Source organism: Chlorocebus sabaeus, chromosome 1 (genome assembly GCF_047675955.1).
Source record: "Chlorocebus sabaeus isolate Y175 chromosome 1, mChlSab1.0.hap1, whole genome shotgun sequence".
Lineage (NCBI taxonomy): Eukaryota > Metazoa > Chordata > Mammalia > Primates > Cercopithecidae > Chlorocebus > Chlorocebus sabaeus.
Window position 1 is genome coordinate 72,564,938 of NC_132904.1, and position 14,674 is coordinate 72,579,611.

General features: G+C 37.5%; 1 protein-coding gene across 3 annotated transcripts in view; it reads left to right on the plus strand.

Annotated features, from left to right (window-relative positions):
- Nucleotides 1-14,674, plus strand: part of UVRAG (UV radiation resistance associated) — a 318,236-nt gene that overhangs the window by 247,155 nt on the left and 56,407 nt on the right. Inside the window, exon 14 of one of the 3 annotated variants that reach the window (XM_038005455.2) lies at nucleotides 7,068-7,241. The exons of the other annotated variants lie outside the window; for them this stretch is intronic. Coding sequence (XP_037861383.1) covers nucleotides 7,068-7,157 — 90 coding nt within the window. The 3' untranslated portion in view covers nucleotides 7,158-7,241. Of the gene's footprint in view, nucleotides 1-7,067; nucleotides 7,242-14,674 lie in introns of those variants that run through there. 3 annotated transcript variants of the gene reach the window in all.

Sequence of the window (14,674 nt, forward strand, 5' to 3'; positions counted from 1 at the left end):
TATTGTAGCATTCCATTTATATAAGTATCTCCAAAAAGCAAACTCATGGAGTCAGAAAGCCACATTAGAGGGCTGGGGGAATAGGAGAGCTATTGCTTAATGATTACAAAGTTTCTGTTGGGGTGATGAAAAAGTTTTGGAAACAGATGGTGACAACAGTTATATAACATTGTGTATATAATTAATGCCACTGAATTTTACACTTAAAAATGGTTTAAATGGCAAATTTGAATTGTACACTTTAAATGGGTGAGTTGTATGTTATGTGTATCATATCTCAATAAAGCTGTTTTAATAAAAGAAAAAGAAAGATCCCTGCCTCATGAAGCTTGTAACCTGATGGGAAGAGACATACAATAAACAGAGAAAGTCATTTTAGATTGCGATAAGTGCTGTGATGGAAATTAATTAGGTGATATAATAGAAAATAACTGGAAAAGGACCTACTTTAGATTAAATTGTCAAATAAGCCTTATTGAGGAAGTGACTGTTGAGCTTAGACATGAATGATGACAAGCAACCAGCCATGCAACCAGCTAGGGAACAGAAAGTTCCTGAAGGTGATGGGAATAGCAAGGGCAAAGGCCCTGAGGTAGGAAAGAGCTATGTTGAGGTAACAGATGGAGGGCTGATGTTGTGGCAGGAGTGTAGTAATTGAGGGGCAGAGGTAGCCAGGGAGCATAGCATATAAAACCTCAGAGACCACAGCAGAGTTTCCTAAATTATTTTAAATACAAAGGGAAACCATTGAGTGAATGATGTAAGCAGGAAAGTGGCATGATTTGATTTGTTTTTTCCCAAAGATCATTCTAGCTACTACTTTTTTTGGCCCCACCCACCCACCTCCACATTCTAGCTACTTTAATGGATTGCAGGGAACTAGAGTTGAAGCAGAGTTACCAGTTAGAAGGCTACTTCAGAAAACCAGATTAGGGGTGATGGTGGTTTGGATCAGGATGGTAGGGGTAGAGATGGAGAAAAGTGAGCAGATTTGAAATATATTATGGGACATGAACTAGTGGACTGAATGTGGGAGATGAGGAAAAAAGGAATGTCAAGAATGACTCCTAGGTTTTGTGTATGAGCAACTCCTTGGATGATAATGCCATTTATTGAGATGGGGAAGGATCCAGGAGATGGGAGCGGGGCAACCAAAAGATCTTCTTTGCAAATGTTAAGTTTGAGTTACCTATTAGAAATCCAAGTAGACAACAGGATATATAAGTCTGGAGCTCAGGATTGGAGGTCAGTACAAGGTATAGAAATTTGGGACTCATCAACATAAAGATGGTATTTAAATCCGGGGAGCTAGATGAGATTACCCAGGGAGAGAACGCAGAGTTGAGAAGAGAGGGAGACAGATACAGACACACACCTACAGTGGGATTTAGCCCTGGGAAATTATATTTAGAAGTTGAGTAGCGGAGGAAGAACCAGCAAAAATTGAGAGGAATGGACAGTGAGGTAGGGAGAAAATGGAGAGAGAGTAGTGATTTGGTAACGAAGAGGAGTAAATTTCTGAATAGAAGAAGTTATCAGTATGTCGAGTTATGGGTTTATCACTGGAGATGACTGTGGGATTAAGGGAAGTTTCTTTTTGTTTTTTTTCTTTTAATTGGTTTGTTTTGTGGGAATCTGGAATGGTTTGTTTGCTTTGTTTCTGAAGATGGCAGGTATCAAGGCATATTTATGCTGATGAGAGTGAGCCTTTGCTCTTGCCACTTGTCCCAAATTTTTTTCAAATGCATGAAGGATGGTGGGTTCTGGGTAAGGAAGAGAACAGGGAAAAAGTCCAGCTCTTTATTTGTCTTATAAAAGGAAGACTTTTGATAGGTATGATGTAAATGTGTAGTTCTCCCCACAACTCCCACCATACTGTGAATATATCTTTGATGTGAAGATGAATTGACCATCTGTACAGGCATTGAATTAGTTTAACTTTTGGATAAAGTGAAGAGAGCTATACTGAAACTAAGTAATTTTCTTCCAGATTGTTGGTACTGAGCCTTTTAGTAGACTTTCTGAATAGTTTCACATGAGTGTGCCAACTGTACAGAATTTAAGTGACAGATTCCTTTTTCTCCTAGAGCAGCGGTGTAATCAGTCCCTGGTTCCTTGGGGATCCCCAACACCCTCAGTAGGTCTGGGAGGGTGGAAGTATTTTCATAATAATACTAAGACATTTTTGCCTGTTTCACTGTGTTGACATTTACATGATGGTGGGTAAAACTGCTGGCCACTTAGAACAAATCAAGGCAGAGAAACTAAACTGGGCTAGCAGTATTTGTCTTCTGTAAGACTGTGTACTCATAGTTTATATATATTTTTAAAACAGGGTTCAATTAAGAATGTCCTTAATGGCTGGGCACGGTGGCTCACGTCTGTAATCCCAGCACTTTGGGAGGCCGAGGCGGGCGGATCACAAGGTCAGGAGATCGAGACCATCCTGGCTAACACAGTGAAACCCCATCTCTACTAACAATACAAAACATTAGCCAGGCATGGTGGCGGGCGCCTGTAGTCCCAGCTACTTGGGAGGCTGAGGCAGGAGAATGGTGTGAACCCAGGAGGCAGAGCTTGCAGTGAGCCTGATCGCGCTACTGCACTCCAGCCTGGGAGACAGAGTGAGACTCCGTCTCAAAAAATAAAAAATAAAAAAAGAAAAAGAAAACAGAACCAAAGACAAAAACCACATGATTATCTCACTAGATGCAGAAAAGGCCTTTAACAAAATTCAACAACCCTTCATGCTAAAAACTCTCAATAAATTCGGTATTGATGGAACGTATCTCAAAAGAATAAGAGCTATTTATGACAGACCCACAGCCAATATCATACTGAATTGGCAATAACTGGAAGCATTCCCTTTGAAAACAGGCACAAGACAGGGATGCCCTCTCTCACCACTCCTATTCAACATAGTGTTGGAAGTTCTGGCCAGGGCAATCAGGCAAGAGAAAGAAAGAAAGGATATTCAGTTAGGAAAAGAAGAAGTCAAATTGTCCCTGTTTGCAGATGACATGATTGTATATTTAGAAAACCCCATTGTCTCAGCCCAAAATCTCCTTAAGCTGATAAGCAACTTCAGCAAAGTCTCAGGATACAAAATCAATGTGCAAAAATCACAGGCATTCTTATACACCAGTAACAGACAGAGAGCCAAATCATGAATGAACTCCCATTCACAATAGCTTCAAAGAGAATGAAATACCTAGGAATCCAACTTACAAGGAATGTGAAGGACCTCTTCAAGGAGAACTACAAACCACTGCTCAGTGAAATAAAAGAGGACACAAACAAATGGAAGAACATACCATGCTCATGGATAGGAAGAATCAGTATTGTGAAAATGGCCATACTGCCCAAGGTAATTTATAGATTCAATGCCATCCCCATTAAACTACCAATGACTTTCTTCACAGAATTGGAAAAAACTGCTTTAAAGTTCATATGGAACCAAAAAACACCCTGCATTGCCAAGACAATCCTAAATCAAAAAAACAAAGCTGGAGGCGTCACGCTACCTGACTTCAAACTTTAGGCTAAACTTCTGAGAACCACTGTCTTAGAGAATGTGGCCTTCCAGATTTTCTATGAAACTCTTCAGTTGCTCCAATACACATGTATCATTTCCCCAAATGTGGAAACATAGTATGAGAGACCTACCAATTTGCGTTCCAGGAATGATACGTAGTACAAGTCAGAAGGCTAGCAGCTATCAGTGGATTCTTCCCTGTTGCTTTTGTAAGCCAGGCCTCTTCTCTCCTTTTCTGAAAGCTCAATATTTAAGAGTAATACTTTGAGGGTATATTGAACAAATAATAATGATGATTTACATATGTATAGAATGTAATGGCTTTGGAGTGTGTATTTTTATTTGTGTAGCCCACTTCATACTCTATGAAGTATGTTGACCAAGTCTATCTTTAGAGATAAGAGATTGAGCTACTGCTATGCTAATTTCCTGGGGATGACAAAGCTATTAAATGGCAAGCAATTCAAAACCAAATCCAGTTATGTCCTACTAACGTTGTTTGTTTTTCTGTTTAATTTGGGCCTTCTTACAATTCTATGAGTTAGACAGGGCATAGACAATTATCTGCATTTTACAGATGAGCCCCCTGAGACAGTGAGTTAAGTAGAAGAGCTAAAATTAGAACCTGGAGATTTCATGACTCCCTTCGTTTTACCCTATTACTTCTCTTCCTCTTCAAGTTAAGACTTCATAGAAAGTAAAAGTAGCTTCTCCATCCAAAACAGCTGGGAACCCACGTTCTGCCAAGGACGTGGTCCTTCTGTAAATCTTTACTCCTGGGGCCCACAGTGCACAGCTATTTAGAAGGGATCAATGCCAGCTTATACCCAGCAGCTTAAATTCATGTATATTTCTTTAACATGCAGCCAAATATATGTGACACATGAGAAGAAAATATGCTTTTATTTTCATAATTCTTGGAATCAAAAATATAAATTCCAAGGATGTTTTAATAGTCAAAATGCCTTTCCCAACTACTGCATACAAAATTTGGCAATAATATGGTGGAAGCTCTTTATAAAAAGTACTAAACTTAAAAAAAATAACTTCACTGAAATATATTTCATATACCATACAATTGACCCATTTAAATTGTACAATTCAGGCCAGGCGTTGTGGCTCACACCTGTAATCTCAGCACTTTGGGAGGCCGAGGTGGGCAGATCACTTGAGGTCAGGAGTTCGAGACCAGCCTGGCCAACCTAGTAAAACCCTCTCTCTACTAAAAAAATACAAAAATTAGCCGGGCAGGGTTGCAGGCACCTGTAATCCCAGGCTGAGGCAGGAGTGGAGTGGCATGAAACCAGGAGGCGGAGGTTGCATGAGCCATGCCACTGCACTCCAGCCTGGGTAATAGAACAAGACTGTGTCTCCAAAAAAGAAAATAATAATAATAATAAGTATATAGTTCAATGGCTTTTAATATATTCACCAAATTGTGCAACTATCACCACGGTCAATTACAGAACATTTTCATTGCCCCCAAAAGAAACCCTGTACCCACTAGTAGTCATTCCTTATTCCCTCAAGCTCCCCATCCCTGGGCAGCTACCAGCCTACTTTCTGTTTGTATAGATTTGCCTGTTCTGGACATTTCTTATAAATGGAATCATGAAATATGTGGTCTTCTGTAACTGGCTTCATTTGCTTTGCATAGGCTCAAGATTTATCCATTTTGTAGCATGTATGAGTCATTCCTTTTTATAGCCAATTTTTTTTTTGCAGTTGGAAGATGTGTATGTATATATAACATGTTATTTATCCATTAATGAGTTGGTAGACTTTTGGGATGTTTCCATTGGCTGTTATCAGAATGCTGTTATGAACATTTGGATACAAGTTTTTGTGGGGATATAGTTTTCATTATTTTGGGGTGTATATCTAGAAGTGGAATTGCTGAGCCATATGGTAGCTTTGTTTAAATTTGAGGAATTGCCAGACTGTTTTCTAAAGTGGCAACACCATTTTACATTCCCACTACTAATGTACAAAGGTTCTGTATTAGTCTGTTCTCATGCTGCTAATAAAGATATAGTCATGACTGGGTAATTTTATAAAGGAAAGAGGTTTAATGGACTCACAGATCCACATGACTAGGGAGGCCTCACAGTCATGGTAGAAGGCAAAGTAGAAGCAAAAGCACTGTGTTACATGGCAGCAGGCAAGAGGGCGTGTGCAGGGGAACTCCCCTTTATAAACCTGATCTCACATCAGATCTTGTGATACTTACTCACTCTCACAAGAACAGCACAGGAAAGACCTGCTCCGTGATTCAGTTACCTCCCACTGGGTCCCTCCCATGACACATGGGAATTATGGGAGCTACAATTCAAGATGAGATTTGGGTGGGGACACAGCCAAATCATACCAGGTTCCCATTACTCTGTATCTTCACCAACACTTATTTTATGTGTTTTTTATGATAGCCATCCTACTAGTTGTAAATGGTTTTGACTTGAATTTTTTCTAATGACTAATGATGTTGAGTGTCATTACTCTTTATGTACTTATTGGCCATCTGTGTATCTTCTTTGGAGAAATATCTATTCAGACCCTTTGACCATTTTTAAATTAGGTTGTCTTTATTTATTTATTTAGAGGCAGGGTTTCACTCTATAGACTAGGCTAGAGTGCAGTGGCCTGATCATAGCTCACTGCAGCCTCAGACTCCTGGGCTCAAGCAGTCCTCTCACCTCAGCCTTCCACATAGCTAGGACCACGTAGCCAGGCACATGTCACCGTGCTCTGCAATTTGTCCATTGAATTGTAAGAGATCTTTATATATTCTGGATAGAAGTCTCTTCTTAGAAAAATGGTTTGCATATATTTTCTCTCACCATGCAGGTTGTCTTTTCACTTTTTTGATAATGTCTGTAGAAGTACAAAGGTTTTTAATTTTTATGAAGTTCAATTTTATCTATTTTTTCTTTTCCTGCTTGTACTTTTGGTGTCATATCTAGAAGGCTTAGCCAAGGTCACAAAGATGTACTTTTAGGTTTTCTTCTGTATAGTTTTAACTCATATTTAGGTCTGTGATCTATTTGAATTAATTTCTGAGTATGGTATGAGGAATCCAACTTCATTCTTTTGCATGTGGATATCTAGTCATTCCAAAAACATTTTTTGAAAAGACTACTGTACCCATTGAATTGTTTTTGCAATCTTGTTGAAAATTAATTAACTGTAAATGTGAGGATTTATTTCTGGACTCTGGATTCTATTACATTAACCTTTATATCTGTCTTTATGCTAGTGCCATCTATATCTTTTTTACTTAAAAAATATTTTCTAAATTCAAAAATCTTATATGTCCATTGTAGAAATTTAGCAAAGTACAAAAGAAGAAAGAACAGAATTTTTTTCATTACCTATAATCTCACCACTCAGAGACACCTTCTGGATCTTCCAAACTTTTTGTTTTCTTCTTATGTAGTTGAGATGATATTGTAGCTCAGGGTTTGTCCATAGTAAGTGTACTCAGTAAATGGTAGCTGCCATTTTTTGTTGTTGATCTTGTTGTCATTCTTGTTAGGCTGATGTGGAAAGGGAAAGCATCAGTAGAAGGATAGAAGATACGCCACCTGAACTGGGAAGTCAAGGAAGAGAAGTATCTGGGGAGTGAGAGAAGAGGGGGAGCCAAGGTGCACAGGAGGAACTGCTGAAGGCATATGTAGGCTGGCCTGGCTGGAGCAGAAGGTTACCTTCATAGTGGGGACAGGAGCCATGTTTTTGGCTAACTACTCTCGGCCCCAGAACCATACACTTACCAGTTGTTACACCTGGACCTAAATGTGGTCTGTGTGAGATCCCTAAGCATGTTTTACATATGTAATAGGTACTTATTGAGGCCTGATGCAGTGACTCATGCCTGTAATTCCAGCACTTTGAGAGGTTGAAGCAGGAAGATCACTTGAGCCCAGGAGTTCAAAACCAGCCTGGGCAACATGACAAGACCCCATCTTTACAAAAAATAAAAAAATTAGTAGGGTGTGGTGGTGTGTGACTGCAGTCGCAGCCACTTGGGAGGCTGAGGTAGGAAAATCACCTGAGCCCAGGAGGTCAAGGCTACAGTGAGCTGTGATTGTACCATTACACTCCAGCCCGGGTGACATGACAAACCCTGTCTCAAAAAAAAAAAAAAAAAAAAAAAAAAAAAAAAGATGTCTATTGAAAGAATGAATGATGAATGAGTCAGTCAGAAGATTGTTCTTTCCTCTTTACGGCTGATAATTAAACAACTTATTTCTGTGTAATGTATATTATATATTTTATATATAAGAATATATATAGTTAGAATTTATATCCCATATATCCCCATATATGTAAGAATATATAACATATATATGTAAACATATATATTTATATATACACACAACATATCTTGTATCTAATGTTTTAATTGAGGTCAAAAAATTATATTTATTTGTTTATATATAGTTTTTTCCAAAAGTTCTATTCTGTGTTTAAAGGGATAACATGCATTTTTGTAGTTGCAAATGATTAAGTGTTCATGTATTAATTTTTCTGAGAACCATCATGAGCTATTAACCAATGTACTAGACATTTTTAATGTCATTGACTATGATTACTGTACTCTTTGATTGCTGAAAGTGTAAATTGATAAGATAAAACTATTTTTATCTCAGTTGGACATTTTTTCCTTTTAAACTGAAACTACAAATACAATGCCAAAAATATCTTTCCAAATGAAAAATAAAACAATTGTAACTTACATTTATCTAGTTTATTTTAGGGCACAGGGCCCTTTCACATATATTATTTCTTTTATCCTTTGCAGAAACCCTAAAAGTGTTGGTACTATTATCTTCATTTTACATTTAGATAAACTGAGCCTCTGAAGGGTAAGTCCTTTGCTCATAGTCACACAGCTGTTACATGAAAAAAGAAATTCAGACCCTAATATCTGACTCTAAGTTCAGGAGACGATACTTGCTGCTTTCCTTTTATCAGACAGGAAGAAACATCTTACATAACAGGCTTCTCTTTTTTTCTGTGGCTAATAGCTCAGTATAAATTTAGCACCTTACTTGGCTTACCATCTTTGATAACATCTATCTCTTCCTTTATCCTAGTTGTTTTAAAAGAGTCACTTTAGGCTTTTTACTTGTTCAGTAGTAAGATTAGCCTTTTCCAAAGCACCACCATGAGTGACATCTTTTGCTGGGAGGAAAATATTTAAAGAATGTACCTCAACTGAAATGAAATATGTAGTGCTAGCTAGTTCAGAAAGGATGGGATATAAATTCTAACTATACTTTTTATGATTAAGCATCATGAAATGAATTGAGCTATATGAAAAATGAATTTGGTCTGATTTTAGTTGGCATCAAAGTGACCGGGATAGCTTAGGTGTAAGATCTTTAAAGAAATGAACTCCAAAAAAATTGTTTATATTGCCTGATTCAAAACCCAAAGTCTCTAGCTTTTAGGGGAAGGTAGCACAGTAGATTTGAAATTCTAAATTTGGAACTTTTAATGATACTGTGTTTTGCTAATTTATCTTTTTGAAAGAGAGAAAAAAACAGTTACTTTCGCCAATATACCCACAGTTACCTGTGGATAGCCCCATATCATAATTCTGTATTTAAAATAATAACTTTGTAGATATTTGTGTAAATTATCAGTTTAAAAATGTATATATTATAAATGCAGAGTAGCACTTTACATTTAAATAATTATTTAGGTAGATGCAATGAAGGGAATGAAATTTTGTCATCCACACATTTCAAAAAAGTGGATGAAATAATTTAATGGAAAGAACATAACATCAACAATTAGAAATTTCAGGATTAGGCTGGGTGCCGTGGCTCACGCCTGTAATCCCAGCACTTTGGGAGGCCGAGGTGGGTGGATCACGAGGTCAGGAGATCGAGACCATCCTGGCTAACACGGTGAAACCCTGTCTCTACTAAAAATACAAAAAAAAATTAGCCAGACGAGTTGGCGGGTCCCTGTAGTCCCAGATACTTGGGAGGCTGAGGCAGGAGAATGGTGTGAACCCGGGAAGCGGAGCTTGCAGTAAGCCGAGATCACACCACTGCACTCCAGTGTGGGCTACAGAGTAAGACTCCATCTCAAAAAAAAAAAAAAAAAAAACATAAAAAATAAAAATAAAAAAATAAATTTCAGGGTTATATTCCATCTCTTTTAACTTGCCCAGTACCTTGGGCAGATAGTGTCTTTCTGTTGTGTCTCAGTCTTCTCATCTAAAGAATCAAAAAGTTGAGTATCATGTTCTCTATGCCCCATGTCAGCCCCAGGTTATTTAAATCTCTGCTTCTTACCTTTACCACTCTTATAATTTAGTCTGTTCATTGCTTTTTAAAAATAACTTTTAAGTTGTTTGACTCACGACAGCATGATCAAAAAGATACTAAGATTCTTGCCAGGTGCAGTTAGCTCATGCCTGTAATTCCAACATTTTGAGAGGCCAAGGCAGGAGGATCACTTGAGCTCAGGAGTTCAAGACCAGCCTGGGCAGCACAACAAGACCTCATCTCTACAAAAAATTTTAAAAAGTATCCGGACACAGTGGCATGTGCTTGTAGTCCCAGCTATTCAGGAGGCTGAGGCAGGAGGATTGCTTGAGCCTAGGTATCCAAGGCTTTAATGAGCTATGATTGTGCTACTGCACTCCTGCCGGGGCGACAGTGAAACCCTGTCTCAAAAAAAAATAAATAAATAAGATAAAATGTACAAATAGTATGCTTATATATTGGTGATTTTGGTTTTAGAAAATATTCAGAGATTTATGGAGTACCATACTAGGTTTATATAAGTCCCATGCAATATGGACTTATAAAACTAATTATAATACTATCTGACATTGTTAGTGCCTTACAGTTTTCAAAGCATTCTCATAAGCAGCTCATATACTTCCCCTCACAATGTCTTCTCTGAAGTAGAATTAATAAGTAGTTTGATTTAGTAGTTCATCTTGGGAACTCTAGCATAAGGAAATAATTCTAACTTCCTAAAAACAGTTAAATATGTTTATCATAACTGAAAATAGTTATCTGGGAATAGGTTAAGTAAACGAAGGAGCATTGTCTTCATTCATTTTCTCCTGCTATAACAATATCGTGGACTAGGTAATTAAGAAAGAAAAGAGATTTGTTTGGCTCATGGTTCAGGAAGCTGGGAAGTCTGGGAGCATGGCACCAACATCAAGCAAGCATCAACCCATGGCAGATGTGAGATGGAAAGAGGAAAATTGGGCCGAATTCACCCCTTTATTAGGAGCCCACTCCTGCAGTAATGGCATTAATCCATTCATGAGGGTGGAGCCTTCATGACCTAATCACCTCTTAAAGGAACCACCCCTTAATACTGTGACGGTGGCAACCAAACTTCAACATGAGTTTTGGAGGGGACATTTAAAACATAGCAAGCATTCACTGTGATTTAAATTTTTATGAAGATTAGGTAGCATAGAAATACCTTTGTTATTCGTGTAGATAAGAGAACATGGGGTTGAGTGCACACTATGGTTACAGTTATTAAAATAATTTTAAAGGCACCAAACAAACTACCCTATATACAGGAGGGAAAAGATTGCCTGGTTGTATACCAAAACTGTTACGTGTTTGTTTTGCGGGACTTCAGATAATCTTTCTACTTACCTTTTTATTGATTTATTTTTATTGAGTATGTATTGCTTTTATAATAGAATATGTATATAAAAATTATTTTTTTCAGATAAAAACTGAGTCCTAGTGAACTTTTTTGACATTCTCAAAATGGCACTAATGGTTAATGGTGAACCTGGGACAAGAAACCAATTTTCTTCTCTTAATCTATTCATTAGTACATTCAAATTAAAGGATATTCCAGCAGATACAGAAATTACAGCTTTAAAGAGGTTGGTCAAGCTATGTATTTTTTTGCAATGGTATGTACTTCCTCTTTAAGATTCATTAGCCATAGTAAAATTGACAAAATCAGCATTATTTTTTCATACTTTCTAAAATACAGCTATATTCCTTCTAGCTGAGTATGTTTCCAGTCAGTATATGTGGTTAGGAGAACAAGTACAGACAGACATGAATTCACTTTCTGATCGGTATTGCGACTTGATAACTGTGGCCTTGTGAATTTCTAGGCCTCAGTTTCCCTATTTATATAATGAGATTCACAAATTCTGTTAAAATGTAATGCTGACTTTTTCTAAACTGCCCTAAAACATTTCCCTGTCTGTCCCCATTGTTTTCACATTTATAAACAGTAGTTGTATTTCATTGTTTCCAGATTCCTTTGCAAGGCAGCTTAATGCCTTGGAAAGAGCTCTAGATTGTGTTCTAGCTTCAGAGTTGCCGCTAACTCTTTGGTTTTCTAACTCATTGTCCCTCTTATTCACTGTAACATTGAGCCTAGTCTTTTTCTCTCTCTTTTTTTTTTTTTTTTTTTTTTTTTTTTTTTTTTTTTTTTTTTTTGAGACAGTCTTGCTCTGTCGCCCAGGCTGGAGTACAATGGTGTGATCTTGGTTCACTGCAACCTCCACCTCCTGGGTTCAGGCCATTCTCCTGCCTCAGCCTCCCGAGTAGCTGGGATTACAGGCACCCGCCATCGCGCCCAGCTAGTTTTTATATTTTTAGTAGAGACAGAGTTTCACCATGTTGGCCAGGCTGGTTTTGAACTCCTGACCTCCAATGATCTGCCCGCCTCAGCCTCCCAAAGTGCTGGGGTTACAGGTGTGAGCGACTGCACCTGGCCAAGCTAGTCTCTTAATTTTTCTAAGCCTTGGCTGCTTCTTTTCATTTCCTTCTAGCAGTAATGTTCTTCAGTTTCTCCCAATCTTGTTTTGAGCACATGTGTGATTAAAGAAAAACAACAGTAAACTGGTTACTCTTAAAGCAGAGGTGATGGGAGGGTAGATTGATCATTTAAAAAAATAATTTGGCATTATGTAGTGAAATTGAAAATTTGTATATGAGAATGTTTATAGCACCACTATTCATAATAGCCACAGATTAGAAACAACTTAAAATATATTGACAATATGTTCATCATTAATTATGGTATATTTATGTAATCAAATATTATGCAGCCATGAAACCATAGCAGTGATGGGGCGAATTTCACCAGCATAATGTTGAGTAAAAGAACCAAAGCAAAAAAAAAAAATAAAAAAATCTCCACAATCATCCTCTATTTATGTATAGTTCAAAACCAAGCAAGATTAAACTATATTATTTAGGAATGAAAACTATACAAAAAAACGAGGGTAGTGACTACCTCTGGAAGCGAGAAGGGGGCTCGTGGAAGGCTTCTGGGGCACCAGCAGCATTCTATTTCTTGACCGAGTGGTGGTAACATAGGGGTTTGCTTTATAATCCTGATCCTTTAAACAATGCGTATGTGTGTTTTATGCATTTTCTATATGCATATTACATCTTGCCATTAAAAAATCATAGGTAACAACAATTTTTTAAAATGTATAACACTATTTCATCAAATTCTTCTAATCTCTTGAAAAATAATTGCCATTACAAAGGATGGCAAGGACTTTGTATTTCAGCATCATGTACCAGAAGAAAAAGAATTTTCAGTGAGAGCACTTAAGCATTGTCTTAGCTTTACACATAAGAATATCTGCTTTGGGCCGGGGATAGTGGCTTACACTTGTAATCCTAGCACTTTGGGAGACCGAGGCAGATGGATCACTTGAGCCCAGGAGTTCAGGACCAGCCTGAGCAACATGATGAAACCTCATCTGTACTAAAAATACAAAAAAAAAAAAAAAAAAAAAAAATTAGCTGGGTGTGGTAATGCACACCTCTAGTCCCAATTACTTGGGAGGGTGAGGTGGGAGGATTGATTCCCAGGAGGTCAAGGCTACAGTGAACCGAGATTGCACCACTGCACTCCAGCCTGGGTGACAGAGACCCTGTCTCAAAAAAAGAGTATCTGCTTTTGATCACACAATATATCTTTGTAACAAATCTACACGTGCACCCCCTGAATCTAAAAGTTTAAAACAAAAAAGAATATCTGCTTTTATTGATACCTATATGCAAAGCATGTCTTATTCTTTATTCCTAGTCTTCACAATAACCTTTTTTTAGTTTTTTGTTATTCGCATTTTACAGGTGAGGAAACAGGTGTAGAATAATTTTTGGTAGATGAGGAATTTTTTAAAAATAATTGAAACAAATCTGCATGGAGCATTTTTGATATTTTTTTTCCTCCTTCATGTTATAAAAAGATAAATTGGAAAGAAGATTTGTGACCATTTTAGGGATGTGTACTATTAAAATAAGCCCTAAACAAAAGAATAGACTGAGTTTGGGCTGTTTTTTCTTTCAAATGTACCTGAAAGTATGTAAGATATCCCAAATGCCTAATAGTAAACAAGCTTGTGGGTATTTGGGCATTTACCACTTACAGGTCAAGCCCCTGCACTGAGTGTTGAAATGAAGCCTAATCAGAAGAGAAAATGAGAGAAACAGTGTCTACATTTTTAATACACTAATTGTGGTGGTCACTCTACACAAAGTTTGCTGAACTATGACTGCTAAGCTAACCAGGAAGAGGAAATTACTTTGTATAACCAAGCCAAAAAAATTTTTTTTAGATTTAGTTCATAATGTCACTTAAGATTCTTCTGAAAGGCTTGTGAACCTTTGCCTTCTTTTATTAAGCCTTCATAATGACAAGGTCCCCTGAGAATGAAATCATCTGAACGGAATGTGCCTGTGTCTTAAAATCTGATAAACATCACTTCACGGTATTCAGGAGATTAAAAGAGACTTAAAACACGTAAATGTTACTTTCAGGTTATTATAACCAAGGAAGCCTGTGGCCCAGCTATCAAAATAACTTAGCTTCAGCAAGTTGTAAGCAGTGGGCTTAGCCAGGTTGGTTAGTGCTGCTTTAGGACTGACCGCACTGTCTTTTGAGTTGACCTGTAACTTTGAATGTAGAATGTAATTGCTTCATCTCTGAGGCACATTTATGTGTCCCTTTGCTCCTGACGCTAATTCATCATTTGCTTTATAGTAATTCCACTCAGACATCATCATCAAGCCCCAGTGGAGGCTACTAAATGATGTGAGTGGATATATTTCCTAATCAGTGACATTAGTTTATATCTCCTTATTTAAGATACCCATTAAATTC